Genomic DNA, 18,798 nt, shown 5'->3' on the forward strand with positions numbered 1-18,798 from the left:
CATTGAAAGAGATAAAATTCTCCTTGCCAGATTGGGGGGCAAGGAGGAGATCAAGATGCAACTTAGTAGACAGATTTTTGAACGATAAGGGAACAAAAGGTTATGGAGAGCGGGCAGGGAATTGGAGCTGAGCCCATGATCAGATCAGCTATGATCTTATTGAATGGCGGCCAGGTTCGAGGGGCAAAATGGCCTACTCCTGCTCCTATTTCTCATGTTCTTATGATACATTTGGTTGGGGCCTGTCGGGAGTGTGAGAAAAGCTGATGGCTATAGGAAAGTCAGATTTCACGCTGAAAATCAGATTGTCCATTATGGTAAGGTTGGAGTATTTACTGTGGATTGAGCCCGAGGTTAGCTGAAGAGCTTAAGTGTTGAGTATGGAGCACCTTGTGTAGTGTAGTGCTGGGAGGAGACCTGTTCAGCAACATTGTACAGCTAGAAACCATCTTCAGGGCAACTGTATGAAAGGTAGGATGTCAGCTTAATTTGTGTGAGTGAGGGGTTGGGTGGAGGAAATTCCTATCGACTGTGGATGTGGATATTAATGGTTGCTGCGGAATATAGGTAATGGTGGTGATGGGTAGGCTTCTGGCTTAGGTTTTGGGTTGAATTGGTTTTGACCAGTTTGAATTTGACTAAAATTAACCAAACCACAAACCAAACCTCAAAACTCTGGTTTTGTTAACCCTACTTAAAACCATTTGAGTGAGCCTTCTCCTCTCAATCTCTTTTTCCCCCCCGAGTTAAAATTATCTGAGGTGAATGGAAAGTTCATCTTTCCTCCCTTTCCTTCCCCCACTCCCACACTCTACTCAAGTCACTGTACCTTTTACGTTACAATGGATCCTTTCTGACGGTGCTGTAGCAGGACATTTGGAAAAGCAAAATTTGGTCAGGCAGAGTCAGCATGGATTTATGAAGGGGAAGTCATGTTTGACAAATTTGCTGGAATTCTTTGAGGATGTAACGAACAGGGTGGATAAAGAGGAACCAGTGGATGTGGTGTGTTTGGACTTCCAGAAGGTATTTGACAAGGTGCCACATAAAAGGTTACTACACAAGATAAATGTTCACGGGGTTGGGTGTAATATATTAGCATGGATAGAGGATTGGCTAACTAACAGAAAACAGAGAGTTGGGATAAATGGTCCATTCTCGGGTTGGCAATCAGTAATTAGTGGGGTGCCGCAGGATCAGTGCTGGGACCCCAACTATTTACAATCTATATTAACGACTTGGAAGAAGGGACTGAGTGTAACGTAGCCAAGTTTGCTGACGATTCAAAGATGGGAGGAAAAGCAATATGTGAAGAGGACACAAAAAATCTGCAAAAGGACATAGACAGGCTAAGTGAGTGGGCAAAAATTTGGCAGATGGAGTATAATGTTGGAAAGTGCGAGGTCATGCACTTTGGCAGAAAAAATCAAAGTGCAAGTTATTATTTAAATGGAGAAAGATTGCAACGTGCTGCAGTACAACAGGACCTGGGGGTACTTGTGCAAGAAACACAAAAGGATAGTATGCAGGTACAGCAAGTGATCAGGAAGGCCAATGGAATCTTGGCCTTTATTGCAAAGGAGATGGAGTATAAAAGCAGGGAAGTCTTGCAGCAGTTATACAGGGTTATTGGTGAGGCCACACCTGGAATACTGCGTGCAGTTTTGGTTTCCATATTTACGAAAGGATATTCCTGCTTTGGAGGCAGTTCAGAGGAGGTTCACTCGGTTGATTCTGGAGATGAGGGGGTTGACTTATGAGGTACTCATTGGAATTCAGAAGAATGAGAGGTCATGCCCATAAAGAGAATTCAGGAGACACAAGTTTAAAACAGGTAGTGAGTAGAGAAAGCACAGGAGATCCAGCAATTAGCCGACACCCACGACGTGCATGGATTCTTCAACACAGTCAAGACCACCTACAGCCCAAACACCAAACACCCAAGGACCTAACCCACTGCTGGCCAAGGTACTCGTCAAGAGAGAGGTGGCCAGTGCCCATTAGAAGGAGCATTTCGAAGATCTCCTTAACTGAGACACTGTCTTCGACGTGAGTGTCCTCGACTCCATCCCGCAGCATGCTACCCGCCATCATCTCAGCACAACCCCAGCCTGGCACAAGGTAGAAAAGGTCATGCATCAGCTGAAGAATAACAAGGCAACAGGAACAGATGGAATTCCCGCCAAAGCACTAAAGCATGGCGAAGAAGCACTATTGGCACGAATACATGACCTCATTTCTCTTCTCTGGAAGGAGGAGAGCATGCCGGGAGTTCTCAGGGATTTATATAGTGCCTTTCATGACCACCGGATGTCTCAAAGCGCTTTACAGCCAATGGAGTACTTTTGGAGTGTAGTAAATGCAGCAGACAATTTCTTCACAGCAAGGTCCCAATAACAGCAATAATGTGTAAGCTCTCTCTCTGCAGGGTCAACAAAGCTGCCAATCGATCACCAACTTCACTTTGCTCTATTCCCTCTTGCTCAGCGCTGCAAATGGCAGAGGTATAGTCAGTGCAGACTAGTCCTGGCTATGTCATTCTTGTGGATAGCAGATGGCCCTGAAATTCCAGTTCTCAGCAGGTCTTCACCATGTCACCCTGGTGTATGAATGGCCTGGCTGCAGTCCTACCACCATACAGTTGCCAGAAAACCTGCACCTCAGCACAAGTCCACAAGGCATTGGAATATTTAGACTGAGGCTGTGTCATAGGCAGTAGAAAGCACTGACCCAAGACAGCAATATTTCTGCTGGTATTTTCAATGGAACTCACTACTGGTTTTCCAGTAAGGATAATGCCACCGCATCCTTTAAGACAAGGGTCAGTCGATACTGTGTCCTTGCAAATTACCACCCCATCTCCAACCACCCTTTCCGCTCCAAACTCTTTGAACGAGTTGTTGCCACTCAAATCCGTACTCATCTTTCCTGCAACTCTATGTTTGAACCCTTCCAATTAGGTTTTCTGCCCTGTCGCAGCACTGAAATTACCCTTATCAAATGACATCTTAAGAGACTGTGACTGTTGTAGCCTTTGACCGGTTGACCACATCATCCTCCATCAATGTTCTCCTCTGTTGTCCAGCTGGTGGGACTGCCCCTGTCTGTTGCCATTCTTATCTATCCAATGGTAGCCAGTAAATCACCTGTAATGGCTTCTCATCCTGCTCTTGCACCATTACCTCTGGTGTCCCCCAAGGTTTTATCCTTGGCCCGCTCCTATTTCTCATCTACATGCTACCCTCGATGACATCATTCGAAAACACAACATCATGTTCTACATGCACTCTGATGACACCCAGCTCTACGTCACCACATTTCTCTGGATCCCTCAATGCAGCCTGGTCCAACAATATTGGATGAGCAGAAATTTCATTAAATATTGGGAAGTCTGAAGTTTTGTTCGGCCCCCGCAACAGACTCCGTTCCCCAGTCAATGACTCTATCCCTCTCCCTGTCCACTGTCTGTGGCAGAAGCCGATCATTCATAACCTTGGTATCCTACTTGACCCTGAGCGAAACTTCTAGCCCCATATCCTCTGCATCACCAAGATCGCTTACTTCCACCTCTGTAACATTGCCCATCTCCACCCCTGCCACAGCTTCATCTGCTGCTGAAACCCTCATCTATGCCTTTGTTATCTCTAGACTCGCCTAATCCAATGCCTTCCTGGCCAGCCTCCCACCAGGCACCCTCTGTAAACTTGAGCTCCTCCAAAACTCTGCTGCCAGTGTACATAACTTGCAACACGTCCCCATCATCACTATTCTAGCTAACATACATTGGCTCAATTTTAAAATTCTCCTCCTTGTTTTCAAATCCGTCTATGGCCTCGCCTCTCCCTATCTCTGTAACCTCTTCCAGTCGTACAACTTTGCAAGATCTTTACACTTCTCCAATTCTGGCCTCTTGTGCATCCTTGATTTTCATCACTCCACCATTGGCAGAGCTCCACTCATTGAATGGCGGAGCAGGCTCGAGGGGCCGAATGGCCTACTCCTGCTCCTAATTCTTATGTTTACCATGGTGTTGATTAAATCCAATAATCTTATTGCCTTCAAGGATATTTGAATGGATTTTGCTACTTCCTGAACATTTGATGTAAAATAATTGTTTTATTAAAGTGCAAATCTACCATTCCCCATTGGAAAAAAATTGGAAGGTCCAGTGGGAGGTGGGATGGGTATGATGGTGCTTTCTCTGTTCATGTGATGATTTACTTTTTACCCTGCTTAATTTCCGGAATTGCAGATGCTTTTCTAAAATAAACACATTGACAAGATTTCCACAACACAAGAAATTGAGCCGGGATTGGGGGAGGAGGAAGAGGAGAGGTGCATTAAATGTCTCTGATATTCTGATTATATAGTGGAAAGGCTTATGGTCCTATAGCTAGAATTGTTGATGAAGATTAAAGGGATTTTTTAGGATCATTTGGCCCAATAAAGAAAGAACTTGCAAACATCTAGCACCTTATCGTTTCCTTAGAATGTTCAAAACCTCTACAAAAAATTAATTATTTTCCAGGTGCTTCTGTTATGTAGGTAACTGCAAAAGCCAATTCTACGCAGCAAGGTCCCACAAGCAGCAATTGAGATGAATGATTAGTTAATCTGATGTTTTTATGGTTTTGGTTGAGGGATGGATGTTAACCAGGATACATGTAGAACTCCCTATTCCTCTTCAGCCATTGAGTCTTTAACATCCACCTGAACATGCAGATGGGGCCTCGATTTAACCTTCTGATTCAAAAGGCAGCACCTTTGGCAATGGATCATTCACTGACTACTGCACTGAATTGTCAGCTGCGTTTATGTGCTCAAATCCTGCAGTGGGGTTTGAGCCCAACAGCCTTCTGACTCAGAGGGGAGAGCACTACCAAATTGAACCAGGCTGATTTACACCAATCAGAAAGTTTGAAATAATAATGCTGCTAGGCCAAAGGTGAGCCAGTAGCAAGCAATCCACTTTGATGGCTTTTAAAAGTATTGGTACAACTAAGAATCAGAGCCAACATCCTGCCTTCCTGAATAATATTTGTTCATTGTTATTATTCATAAGGAGTTAGGTGCACTGCCCTCCAAATTTCTGATAAAATTCTGCACATGTTTCTATTGACCCCACACACAAGTCTACTTCATCAAACATATATTTTTGAAATGCTGTACAATTCCAACAAAGTATGTACTTGCCTAAACCTGTTAAAATTCTTGTGAAATTTATCTTATCTGATTTTTGAAACAATGCTAAAACTGCATCCTAAAATTGTCTAGTACTGCCAGTTTGCACAGTCACCCTGGGCCACCTTACTGTGCCTTGCAGTGTCTGCTTTAAACATAAGGGGCCCAAATTTCCCCAGGAGTTGCTCTGGTTTTTTTTGAGCAACTTGATTTTTCTGGAGTATCTTTTTAGTTGCAGTTCTGGCCATTTAGTTTGCGCCAGTGTAAGTGAGTTAGTTAGGGGTTTTTTTAAGTTTAGTTTTTTTTTCAAAAGGGGGCGTTACCAGCCACTTACGCCTGATTTGGCCATTTAAGCAAGTTTAGGCAACTAAAAGTTACTCCAAACTAACTTAGGCCAGCGTAAGTGGGCACTCTTGTACGTTCAGAAAAACCTTGCGGTGACTTAAGAAATCAGCGCAGGCAGCCAGAGATAGAGGGGGGAAGGGGACTTTGCAAAGCACTAAACACCTTCACAACAACATTAAAAAAGCATAAATACATTTAAAGCACCAAGCACTAAACAAAGCAGTACATTTGCACCAAGCACAAAAAGTAATAAGCAATTAATTAACAAATAAAACATAGAAGGAACTCTGCATCTAAAGCACCAAGACCAAAGTAATAAGCAATCAATCAATCAGTAAATAACAAATAAAAAATAGAAGTCCTACCTTCGGGAACGCAGCGGGCCGCCAATGAGGGAGCCCATTCAGCCAGAGCTAGGGACGGCGTGCTTCGGGCCCCTCCCACACAGCCTGCAGCGCGCACTCACAGATTCGGCCTGCCAGGAGCTACTGCACATGCGCGCAGACTCTAGCGCGCATGTGCAGAGGTCTCGGCACTGTTGTCAGCGCCGGGACGTGGCTCCGCCTCCAATACATTGTGCCACGCCACACCACCACCGAGGAGAGGCTGGGGAGCGGCCAGAATTGGGAGGAAGATTTTCGGCGCGCTTGGAGGTGGACAAAAGCGGCGCTCCTCGGGTGAGTGCGCCAGAAAAAGGGGTTGGGGAAATTTGAGCCCAAGGTAACTGAGCTGGAGATCTTGCAGCTGGAAACTCCTTTAACCAAAGAAACAGAAAATGCCGGAAAATGCAGGTCAGTCAGCATCTGTGGAGGGAACAGACAGGTTAAATATTTTGCCTGTGGGAACTTCTTCTCCAAAAATAAATCTTTACATTTTGAAGAAGGTTCCGCACCCAAAATGTTAACTTGTCTGTTCTTTCTGCAGATGCTGCCTGACCTGCTGTATCTTTCTGCCATTTTCTGGTTTTGTTTCAGATTTCCAACAGCAGCGATATTTTGCTTTGTACTTTCAGCTCCTTTAAGTTGGCAGAGGGGCTGGAAAGCTTTAATATCCTTTTATCTTTAAAAGAGTTTTTTTAAATAAATAAAAATCTAATCCCAATACATTTCACAGTCTTGCATTAAGTGATATTTTAGAATTGCTTCTGCTGAGGACTGAGGCTAATTTTATTCAAACTATTGGGGGAGATGAGGGAGAGAGCAGGGACGATGCTTATTTTGGGTACAATTTTCCATCAGTTTGGCCAGTGACTGCTTGACAACCTAGAGCAACTATATTCAAACTGTACCCTGGAGGCCATATGGTTCCCTGTGCCTTGGCAATCTGCCCTCAAAACCCAGGCATCCCGATCCTATTTACGCTTATTCTTCTTCCACTCTGGTTTGAATTTTGTGGGTCACGAGGTTTGGAATGTGCATTTTTTCAGTGCTGTTGCCTCATTGGTGGATAAATAATGAATCAGAACCAAGATCTGTCATCATCAAAAAAGAAAAAAATTACTTGCATTTATATAGTGTCTTTAATGACCTCAGGACATCCCAAAGCGCTTTCCAGCCAATGAATATTTTTGAAGTGTAATCACTGTTGTAATGTAAGGGACGTGGCAGCCAGTTTGTGCACAAACAGCAATGAGATAATGACCAGATACTTGGTTTTAGTGATGTTGGATGTGGGATAAATGTTGCCCAGGACATCAGGAGAACTCCACTGCTCTTCTTCGAATAGTGCCGTGGGATCTTTCACATCCACCGAAGAGGACGGATGGGGCCTTGGTTTACGGTTTTATCTGAAAGATGCCACCTTCAACAGTGCAGCACTCTCTCAGTACTGCACTAAAGTGTCAACCTAGATTATGTGCTCAGATCTCTGGATTGGGCCCATTCTGATTCAGAGGCAAGAATACTGCCACTGAGCCACGGCTAACTTGAGATCTAAAGAAAGAAAGACTTGCATTTATATAGTGCTTTTCACAACCTCAGGATGTCCCAAAGCACTGTACATCCAATGAAGTACTTTTGAAGTGTAGTCACTGTTGTAATGCAGGAAACGGGGATATGGCTCCATCATATATAACCGAGAGACCTACGAAGGAAAAATATAGCTTGGACATCCCTGGCTTAAAGCTAATCTTATTTCTCATCTGCGCAATTTTATAGGTGCACAAATATGACAAAATGCCCTTTCGATACATTTATATATGTACCATGTTCAGTGGCAAAAGATCCATCTGGTTTGATGTGCTTCGGAGTCCAGTTAGTATTAAAATCCTGAGAGAACTAATTCCCAGAGTAAAATTGATTCTACTGCTTCTCCCCATTACTCTCGCTGTCTTCCATTTAGCATGTTAGTTTCCTGACAGTAGAGTACACAGCACTTAGCAGCTGGTTTGTGAAACCATCAGTCAGGAAATTGTATGATAAATAGCAGGTACGGAGGTTTAGTGGCATTTTGTTCTGCTTCAGCAGTTTTAGCCTGACTTTGGAAAAGTCATCATGTGGCATTTTGTCAAGGGCTGCAACAGAAGATGGTAACAGTACAGTAACTTATTACAGACACTTGAGTTATGATGTTCTCCAGATGTATTGTTCATGTGTGAATAATAAGTCACGAGATGGATAATTATGCTGGATCTAGTCATGCAGGCCACTTCCAGTCACACGGGTTTGTCCCAAGCAGACTATGTAGCAATGATGGACTGTCTCTGTTTTGTGGCTCAAAGCTGCTGTGTGGAAAACGGGGCAGAAATGAACGATTGCTCGAGGAGCTGAGTTCATTTATTTATAGTTGAGTTCTGATGGTAATGAAATTCATTGGTTTTGTTACATTTGTGACAGTTAAAGTGCTTGTGTATGTGTTCAGTTTGCCTTTGGGTAGTTTTATATTTTTTTTGCGAGGCGTTCATTCAATACATTTTTAACATCCCGACTGGTGATGTTAAAGGTTCTGTGTGTTATGAATATTTCTTGTTAGCTGTATTATAATTTTTTGTTGAGTATACAGCGAATCGAGTGCTTCCGTTCCTCATCTTGAGAGACTGATTTTGTGACTGAAGCAGACAAAATTGGAGCCCACTTGGTCCCTGGTCCCTTGAAATGGTGGATCTTACTTGCAGAGTCCATCCTATTGCTGCAGGAAACCTTGAGGTGAAATAAGTTGATGCTACAAAACTGCGACCGGAGTGGGAGGTGGGGTGTGGCGGGGGCAGGGGCAGGAGGGGTTGACAGAACCGTGTGATTGTATGATGTGAACACAGGGCCGTTAGCCTGTTACCAGTTGTGCCCGGCCTCTTGCCATTTGCAAGCCTGTCTGGAGCGAGCACCTTGCTATTTCTTCATTTGCTGGCTCCATGGTTGGGTTGGCTGGTTGTAGATCTGTTCTGGTTGTTGCTGGCTGTATGTGTTGCATTTTGTTAACTGGCGTAACTCCAGCAGCTGTTTTATTTAAGTAGCTGTCCTTTCTCTCTCCCTGTTTGATTGGTTCCATGAGAAGTTGTTTTGCCGAAACTGGATCATAAGCAGTTCTTTTGATACAGTATAACTGAGCGCACTGCTCTAATTCACAGGAGACAGGTAAGAAAACCCATAAGCCTGCCAGCCTGTTACAAATTAGTCAAAAATGTTGTTGAACACGCCAGAAAATGACAGAAGCTCAAAGTAAATCTTGTAAATCAGAAGGTTTGATAATTTACTGGTAATTCATACAGTTCAGTTAAATTGTGTGTCTTAAAGGAACTTCTAGAGCAATCGCTAATGAAGTCTAGTGATTTGACCAAAACTTCTAAAAGTGAAAAGCAACTCTTTGGATATTTTTAAAAACTTGTCTTTTTGAGTAAATATGAAAAGCAGAAAGCAGCTACTTTTCACCAACTCTCTCTGTTAGAAAGATGCAAATGTGAGTAACCTGTCCCAACCTTCACAGCCTAATACGATAGCACCGGCAGAATGTGACGCAGGTATTGCCTTCTAACATGTCTGTCACTGAATTTGACCACAGGACAGACATTGGAGAACAGTGGTTATTTCTCACTCTCTGATCCAGCTGTGAAAGAAAGAACTTTCATTTAGATAGCGGTTTCATGACTTCAGGACATCGCAAAACCCTTTACAGCCAGTGAAGTACTTTTGAAGTGTAGTCACTGTGGCAAATGCGGTAGCCAATTGGCGCACAGTGAGATTCCACAAACAGCAATGAAATAATGACCAGATCATCTGTTTTAGTGATGCTGGTTGATTGGATAGAACACTGGGGGAACTCCCTGCTTTTCTTTAAAATAATACCTGAGAGGGAAGACAGGGCCTCAGTTTAATGCCTCACCCAAAAGACGACACCTTCAACAGTGCAGTACTCCTTCAGTACTGGAGTGTCAGCCTAGATTTGGTGCTCAAGTCTCTCGAGTGAAACTTAACCCTACAACCTTCTGACTCAGGCGAGGATGCTACCTCTAAGCCAAAGCTGACACCACTAAATTGAACTGAAATAAAGTTGCCTCAAGCGTAGTGGCATTAAACAATGTATTTAATACAAACCAGTATTGACCTTTTTCAGAAATACATGTGCCAATGAAATGTTGGCTTATTAATAGTGGTCTATCAGTTAATGCAGCCCTGGGATTCAATGTGATAACGAAGTGTGCTTTGAGATTTGCTTCTAATCTTCTTGCTTCTTGTTTTCTCTCATTTTATAGCTCCACACCCACTTTTCCCGTCCTTCCACCCACCTGTTCCAATCGATGCCAGACATCATGAGGGGCGCTATCATTATGACCCATCACCTCTTGCCCCGCTGCACATGTGAGTATGATTTATCAGTATCCTGGATAACCTTTGCTAAATTAAACTTATAGTAGAATTTGTGAGAATTATTGTTTTTCTGGATCAGGGCAATGTTGTTTGAAAAGCAACTATCAAACATTTTGCGATAAAAAATAATGGTGAGGCCATCAGCGCTCACCATTATTAAAGAGTAAATTGGACAGCAACTTCCAGCGTCTGCACATGCGCAGTTAAAAGCGGAAATCAGGAAGTTGCTGTCAGAAGTTGCCCTGCTCCTTCACAAACTTCGGCCCAACAGTATCACGCCGAGAGACTCGCCATTCACATATATGGCAGGGCGTGAAGTTGCACTACTTGCCCACTAAACACGCCAGAAAAAGTTAGGGCTTGTCCATTCAAGTGTAAGTGAATTTTTAACGGTGTGATAGGTCATATTTACTGCCAAACAACCTTTCTGGCACTGAAAATTTACTTTTAAAAGTGCGGAGTCTCATTCCTTCAGATTTTAATTATTGTTGGACATTTAAAAAAAATTAAAACAAAACATTTTTTATATTATTCTTTCTGTCTCTTTTATCTCTCTCTAATTACATATTTATTTCACAGTGTCAGCTGTGGCTCAGTGGGTAGCACACTCACCTCTGAGTCAGAAGGTTGTGGGTTGAAGTCCCACTCCAGGGACCTGAGCACATAAATCTAGGCTGTGCTGAGGGAGTGCTGCACTGTCGGAGGTGCCATCTTTCGGATGAGATGTTAAACCGAGTCTGCTCTCTTAAGTGGATGCAAAAGATCCCATGGCACTATTTCGAGCAGAGGAGTTATCCCCGGTGTCCTGGCCAATATTTATCCCTCAAACAACGTAACAAAAACAGATTATCTGGTCATTATCACATTGCTGTTTGTGGGCATTTGCTATGTGTAAATTGGCTGCCACATTTCTCACATTACAACAGTGACTACACTCCAAAAGTACTTAATTGGCTGTAAAGTGCTTTGAGACATCCGGTGGTTGTGAAAGGTGCTATATAAATCCAAGTCTTTTTTTTCCTTTATTCCACTTTCTGTACATAGAATCACAGAAATTTATGGCACAGAAAGAGGCCATTCGGCCCATTGTGTCTATGACGGCCAAAAAAGAGCTATCCAGCCAAATCCCACTTTCCAGCTCATGGTCTGTAGCCCTGTAAGTTACGGCACGTCAATTTCATATCCAAGTATTTTTTAAATGCGGTGAGTGTTTATGCCTCTACCACCCTTTCAGGCAGTGAGTTCCAGATCCCCACCACCCTCTGGGTGAACAACGTTCTCCTCAACTCCCTTCTAATCCTTCTACCAATTACTTTAAATCTATGCCCCCTGGTTATTGATCTCTCTGCTAAGGGAAATAGGTCCTTCCTATCCACTCTATCTCATAATTTATACACCTCAATTAAATCTTCCCTCCGTCTCCTCTGTTCAAAAGATAACAACCCCAGCCTATCCAATCTTTCCTCATAGCTAAAATTCTCCAGTTCTGGCAATATCCTCGTAAATCGCCTCTGTACCCTCTCTAGCGCCATCACATCTTTCCTGTAATGTGATGACAAGAACTTTATGCAATACTCTAGCTGTGACCTAACTAGTGGAAAGTAGCCTATATGCCTTCTTAATTACCTTTATCTATCTATCCTGCTACCTGTCAGGGATCCATGGACATACACTGCAAGATCCCTCTGTTCCTCTACTCTTCTCAGTATCCTATCATTTATAGTGTACTCTCTTTAGCCCTCCACAAATGCATTACCTCACATCTCTCCAGATTGAATTAAATTTGCCACTTTTCTGCCCATCTGACATTGATATCTTCCTGCAGTCTACAGCTTTCTTCCTCATTAGCAACCATACAGCCATTTTGGTATCATCTGAAAACTTCTTATTCATGCCTCCTACATTGAAGTTTAAATCATTGATGTATACCACAAAAAGCAAAGGACCTAGTACTGAGCCCAGCGGAACCCCACTGGAAACCGCCATCCAGTCACAAAAAAACCTGTCGACCATTACAGTTTGCTTCCTGCCACTGAGCCAATTTTGGATCCAACTTCCCTTGGATCCCATGGGCTTTAACTTTTCTGACCAATCTGCCATTTGGGACCTTGTTAAAAGCCTTGCTAAAATCCGTGTAGACAACATGAAACGCACTACCGTCATCGACCCTCCTTGTTACCTCCTCAAAAAATGTAATCAAGTTAGTCAGACATGACCTTCCCTTAACAAATCCATGCTGACTGTCTTTGATTAATCCATGTCTTTCTAAATGATGATTAATACTATCCTTCAGAATTTTTTCCAATTGGCCTGTAATTACTCGGTCTATCCCTTTCTCCTTTTTTAAACAATGGTACAACGTTAGCAGTTCTCCAGTCCTCCTGCACCACATAAGGGAGGATTGGAAAATGATGGTCAGAGCCTCTGCAATTTTCCTCTTTTGCTTCTTTTTAAAGCCCGAGATACATTTAATCCGGGCCCAGTGATTTATCTACTTTCAAAGATACTAAACCCCTTAATATTTCCTCTTTAACCATGTTTATCTCATCTAATATTTCACACTCCTCCTCAACTATAATGTGTACATTGTCCCTCCCTTTTGTGAAGACAGACACAAATTAGTCATTAAGAACCATACCCACATTCTTCTACCTCAACACACAGGTTACCTTTTTGTCTCTAATAGGCCAATAACTCTTTAGTTATCTTCTTGTTCTTTATGTATTTATAAAACATCTTTTGGCTTTCCTTGATTTTGCTTGCCAATATTTTTTCATGCTCTCGCTTTGCTTTCCATATCTCCTTTTTAATTTGACCCCAGCACTTTCTATACTCCTCTTGGCTTTCTGCAGTATTTAGCTCTTGGTATCTTACCTTATCCCACCCTGTACACCCCTTGACATCTAGGTGGCTCTAGATTTGGGAGTCTCACCTTTTTTCTTTGTGTGAACATATTTGCTCTGAACCCAAGCTATTTTCTCCCACTTCTCTGACATTGACTTAGGAACATAAGAAATAGGAACAGGAGTAGGCCATTCGCCCCTTGAGCCTGCTCCGCCATTCTATCAGATCATGGCTGCTCAGATCTTGGGATCAGCTCCCCTTCTCTGCCCGCTCCCCATAATCCTTCACTCCCATAACTTTCAAAAATCTGTCTATCTTCACCTTAAATATATTCAATGACCCAGCCTCCACAGTTCTCTGGGGCAGAGAATTCCACAGATTTACGACCCTCTGAGAGAAGAAATTCCTCCTCATCTCAGTTCTAAATGGGCGACCCATTATTCTTACACTATGCCCCCTAGTTCTTGACTTACCTTCAAGTAGCTGTTTCCAGTCCACTTTTTCTAAATCACATATATTAATTTAAACTATTACAAAGCTTGAAGCGCTGGCATTAGCATTAGCGGAGCCAGAGCTGAAGGGACGAATCTGAAGGGAAGCTGGTGGATCCCCGCTCCTCGTAATCCAAATATCAACCAATTCTGGAACCCAATAAATCTGCGATTCAGGCAAGCCAGAATGTTCTGAAAGACATCAAGAATTCGCAACCAATGGTGCTTGGGCACTGCTGGCACATTCTGAGGAGCTGACCAATGATGCTTGGCGGCTAGCTCAGTGCCCCTGATTGTGCTCGGTAACTTGCTGTGTTGCACGCCAGCGTAACTCATGGAGCGTGGCTGTCCTTTTGACCTATGTGAGCAGCCCTAACATCGTCTTTTGTGGATGATAAGCTCACTGCCCCATTAATAGCAATCAGTTTCCAGCTAATATTGGCACGCCTGGTCTTATTCCGAGCGCATGGGATTAATATACTCCTGTGGCAGTTCGTTGGAACTCAGAGCTAGGGAGCATTAGTGGCCCATCACTGCAATTCAGGAATGGTGTTGAGGCCGAATTGGAGGAACTCTTAAGAGAGTGAGAATTTTATTTCAAAAAATTAACTGGCAGTCACAGACATCATAGGTGTAAAATTGCTCTCTATGCTAATTGTAGCACTATGAGTTAAAGGTGTGATGGATTACCTTTTACACTCACCACCTTTTACAGTAATTTTAATAAAGGGAGAAAATTAGTTTTGGGGTGGAGTTGTGCCTTCTGTGTAATACAATTAGTCAGCTTGACTCAGTTAGTAACCTTGTCACCTGAGTTAGAAGGTTGTGGATTCAAGGCACACACCAGGACTTCACCAGGACATCTCAGCTTCAGTGCAGTACTAATCTTGCGGGGTCAGCATTGGTGGTACTTCTCCAGCACTTTGAGATATCTGCTGTATATGGTCCATGTCTCTGAGCCGTATAGGCGGGCGGGTATCACTACTGCCCTGTAGAACTACTGGTTCTATAATTTAGTTCCACTCCAGCGGGGAGCTTGTTGAGAGTGAGATGGAGCATTGCAGCAAGGAAGATCGAGAAAAGCATTGGTGCGATGATGCAGCACTGCTTGATCCCGGTCCGGATGTGGATTGAGTCTATGGTGGATCCGTTGGTCAGGATCACGGCTTGCATGTTATCGTGGAGCAAGCGAAGGATGATGACAAACTTTTGGGGGCAGCCGAAACGGAGGAGGACACTCCACAGTCCCTGCAAATCCACTGGGAGGATAGATGCACCAATGTCAGTGTTCTCGCTCAGGCCAACATCCCCAGCATCGAAGCACTGACCACACTCGATCATCAGGCCACATCGTCCGCATGTCCAACACGAGGCTCCCTAAGCAAGCGCCCTACACGTCAAGCGAGCCCCAGGTGGGCAGAGGAAATATTTCAAGGACACCCTCAAAGCCTCCTTGATAAAATGCAACATCCCCACCGGCACCTGGGAATCCCTGACCCAAGACTGCCCAAAATAGAGGAAGAGCAACCGAGAGGGCGCAGAACGCCTCGAGTCTCATCGCTGAGAGCAAGCAGAAACCAAGCGCAGACAGTGGAAGGAGTGTGCGGCAAACCAGACTCCCCACCCACCCTTTCCTTCAACCACTGTCTGTTCCACCTGTGACAGAGACTGTAATTCCCGTAGTGGACTGTACAGCCACCTGAGAACTTCCTTTGAGTGGAAGCAAGTCTTCCTCGATTTCGAGGAACTGTCTATGATGATGAGTACTAATAGGAGCAGTCCTTCAGAGATGATAAACCATAACCTCACCTGACTGTTCGAATGGACATAAAAGACCCCACAGTACCCACTGGAAGAAGAGCAGGGAGTTTTCCTGGCGTCATGAGCAACGTTCCTCACTCACAATGTCAGCAAAAACAAGTTACCTAGCCATTTATCTCATGGCTGTTTATGGGATCTTGCTGTGTGCAGAATGGCTGCCAAGTTTGCTTGTACCATCACAGTGGTTACAGCATAATGGAATCAAGCTTTAAATAAACAGGCTGTTACAGATCATGGCTTGGAGTGCCGTGCGTGTCTAATGTGAAAACATATACCTAATCATTTCAAAAAGTAAATAATTGGATATGAAGCCCTTTGGGGGTGCTATAGAGCACCAAACCAAACATACTGCCCTGAACCCGTAAAATCTGTACTCGCCCATACTACATGATTTCAGGTGTAAAGTAGCTGGTCCCTGCGGTGGGGGTGAGTTTAAATATATAATTACTGGCTGTTGCCCTGTCTAATTCCTGCTAGTGACGAGGGCTTGTGCCCACTCAGTGGGAGTTAGGCCCTACGGTCATTGGCTTGAGGTTCCTCAGCTTTAGCTAAGCATGCTAATCAAGCATCTCATGCTGTTTGGGTCAGTAACTTCTGAATGCCTGTTCAACCCCAAATGATTTATCAGTGTTCCCTGTTTAAGTAAAAATATTCATGCCAAAAAATGCAAACCAGCAAACCCTCAGCCAAATAGAATTGAGCAATTTTTTATGAATGAAAAGCTGAAAGGATGATTCCCTATTTTCCTCTTGCCTTCTCTGCCCAAGCAGTGCTTTATGGCCAGTTACTTAATGGGGAAAATCAACTGCAGTAAGCCTGTGCTCTGACAGGGTCAATATCGAGCAGTCCTACAGCATGGTATGGATCAGAGTAAGTTTTTTTACTTCAGTGGTGTTGCTTAACCTGTACCTGGTTTCCTTATGGTCTCTGTGGGCGAGTTTCCAAATGCAGTGCTATTTGGAACTGGTTGCTGGATGTGAGACCTATATGGGCTCCGGGTTAAGTAACGCTTCGATTTAAAAATTCTCATCCTTGTTTTGAAAACCCTCTATGACCTGGCCCCTTCCTATCTCTGTAATCTCCTCCAGCATTATAACCCTCCCCCACCCCCGACAAATCTGCGCTCCACCAATTCTGCCCTCTTGAGCATCCCCAATTTGAATCGCTCCACCATTAGTGGCCGTGCCTTATGCTGCCGAGGCTCTAAGCTCTGGAATTCCCTCCCTAAACCTCTACGCCTCTCTACCTCTCTTTCCTCCTTTAAGACTGTCCTTAAAACCTACCTGCCCTAATATCTCCTTATGAGGCTCAGTGTGAAATTTTGTTTGATAATGCTCCTGTGAAGCACTGGCAACGTTTTACTACATGACAGGCGCTATATAAGTACAAGTTATTGTTGCTCGGAATCAATAAAGAATGCCAATGCTCACTGCATCTAGGATCCTTACAGCCAGCAGAAGAGGAAATCATTTTTTTCCCACCTTTCTTCATTGAGTTCCCCCACAGGATTTGGAAGATGACATGATACCGCTGGGTGGTAAATGTACCGATACTGCCCCGTTAACATTGATTTCAACAGGTTAAAATGGACGCCAGTGTTAAACCACTACCCCGCTTTAGGCAGCCGACTGATGGAGCTGGCCGTCTGTTCTGGCGGCAAAGGGGCAACTGCGATTGAAATACGGTCGGCGAGCTGGGGACACAAAGTGGGCATTCCTGACGCAGCTCTCTGGTTTTGGGCCACAGGACTGTCGCCCAGCTGGGACTCTGGTGGCAGCGTAGGTAGATCCTGGTAAAGAGGGAAGGTGGGAGACAAAGCAGAGGTAGAAGAACAATAGCCGCCGTATTTTTGTGGATCCTGAGGAACACCCTCCCCCACCTCCCAAAAAAATTATTTAAAGTTACCGTTCCAGGGCTCCGACCAGTTCACTCCTAAAATGGCAATCCGGATCCAATGTATGTCAGAGGACTCCAATTTGCATATTGAAAGATGTCTCGTTGGGATTAGCTGGGTGGTAAATGTACCGATACTGCCCCATTAACATTGATTTCAACAGGTTAAAATGGACGCCAGTGTTAAACCACTGCCCCACTTAGTCCTCTCTCAAATAGAGCTTCAAACACTGCAAGACATCATAGCCATTCATATTAGAAATAATGAGCATTGTGAGATTAAAACCTTGCAGCCCCGAGGACTCCTGATAATCTTTCTGTGTTTGCATAAATTCTGTGTTCCAGTCACTGAATTATAGTCTGCCGTGATCCTGGAGATGTGGCCTGTTGTACTACTGGTGTCTGCACATTTACTTGTCTCGTGGTGTATTCTCACAAGAGGTTATGTCTTGGCCACCTGTAGCCTCATTAATGGCAGGTCTGTTCTACTAAGTCATTAATTATAGATCAGTTCATTTGAAGTCTGTTAAATTCCAACTCCCAATGAAGAATGAACAATTGCATTGTTTAAGAACAAGTTGTGCTTTCCTCTCAATTGGGGATAATAAAATCTCATACATTTCATTTTTCAGATTTACGAAATCGTATAATCAAAACAAAACTGTACTTGAAAATCTGTGAATTTGATACATTTGTTAGATTTTCGTAAAATTATCATCAAGCGTAAAATCGTTGTCAAAATAACAGTGTGCTCAGGAACAGTAGACTTCGGAGCTGATGATAAAAGTGGAGGGGCTGCTGAGCTCAGTGAAAGACAATTAGATGAGAGATTTTACTGGGACCTCATTATGTTTCATATTTGTCATCATTACACTTGATGTTGTTTTGTAAAATCACAGTCTCTCCTTAAGCACCACTATTACCTATAATGAAAATTTTATGCTGCATTTCCACGGACTCCGCTGTCTGCATAAACAAGCACTGGGTGATTGATGGGGATGTCATCTTAACAAAATAACAAATGTAATACAGCAGTAGGCTTAAAGGAAGATAATAGAAAAGTGAACGAGAGTGCAGGAGATAGGAAATACAAGTTACAGACAAAAAGAGATAAATTTACTATAACTAGACTTTAATAACAGATTTATAGGTCAATAGGTCAATACTTAAAAATATTTTAAGACATATAAATGTAACCATTTTATGGTTAACTGATTCCCTAACACACTGATTGTGTCTATTGAAGAACTGTGCTTATTTAATTTGATTAGAATTGATTAACAAATATAATCCATGTGCCATTGAGTCAGCCTGCATGGATATGACACAGCACTGTGTGTATGTTACATCCAGACGTGCTTATGTTCATGAAATAAGCACTGAAATACATTCATGGCCCTCAGTTATTAGAGGATCAATTGACA

General features: G+C 43.4%; 1 protein-coding gene across 1 annotated transcript in view; it reads left to right on the forward strand.

Moving 5' to 3' along the window:
* LOC139273346 (transcriptional activator GLI3-like) overlaps positions 1 to 18,798 on the forward strand; it is a 520,381-nt gene that overhangs the window by 323,325 nt on the left and 178,258 nt on the right. Inside the window, exon 4 of the mRNA XM_070890175.1 lies at positions 10,211 to 10,316. Coding sequence (XP_070746276.1) covers positions 10,211 to 10,316 — 106 coding nt within the window. The remainder of the gene's footprint in view (positions 1 to 10,210; positions 10,317 to 18,798) is intronic.

The sequence above is a fragment of the Pristiophorus japonicus genome, chromosome 1 (assembly GCF_044704955.1).
Source record: "Pristiophorus japonicus isolate sPriJap1 chromosome 1, sPriJap1.hap1, whole genome shotgun sequence".
Classification (NCBI taxonomy): domain Eukaryota; kingdom Metazoa; phylum Chordata; class Chondrichthyes; family Pristiophoridae; genus Pristiophorus; species Pristiophorus japonicus.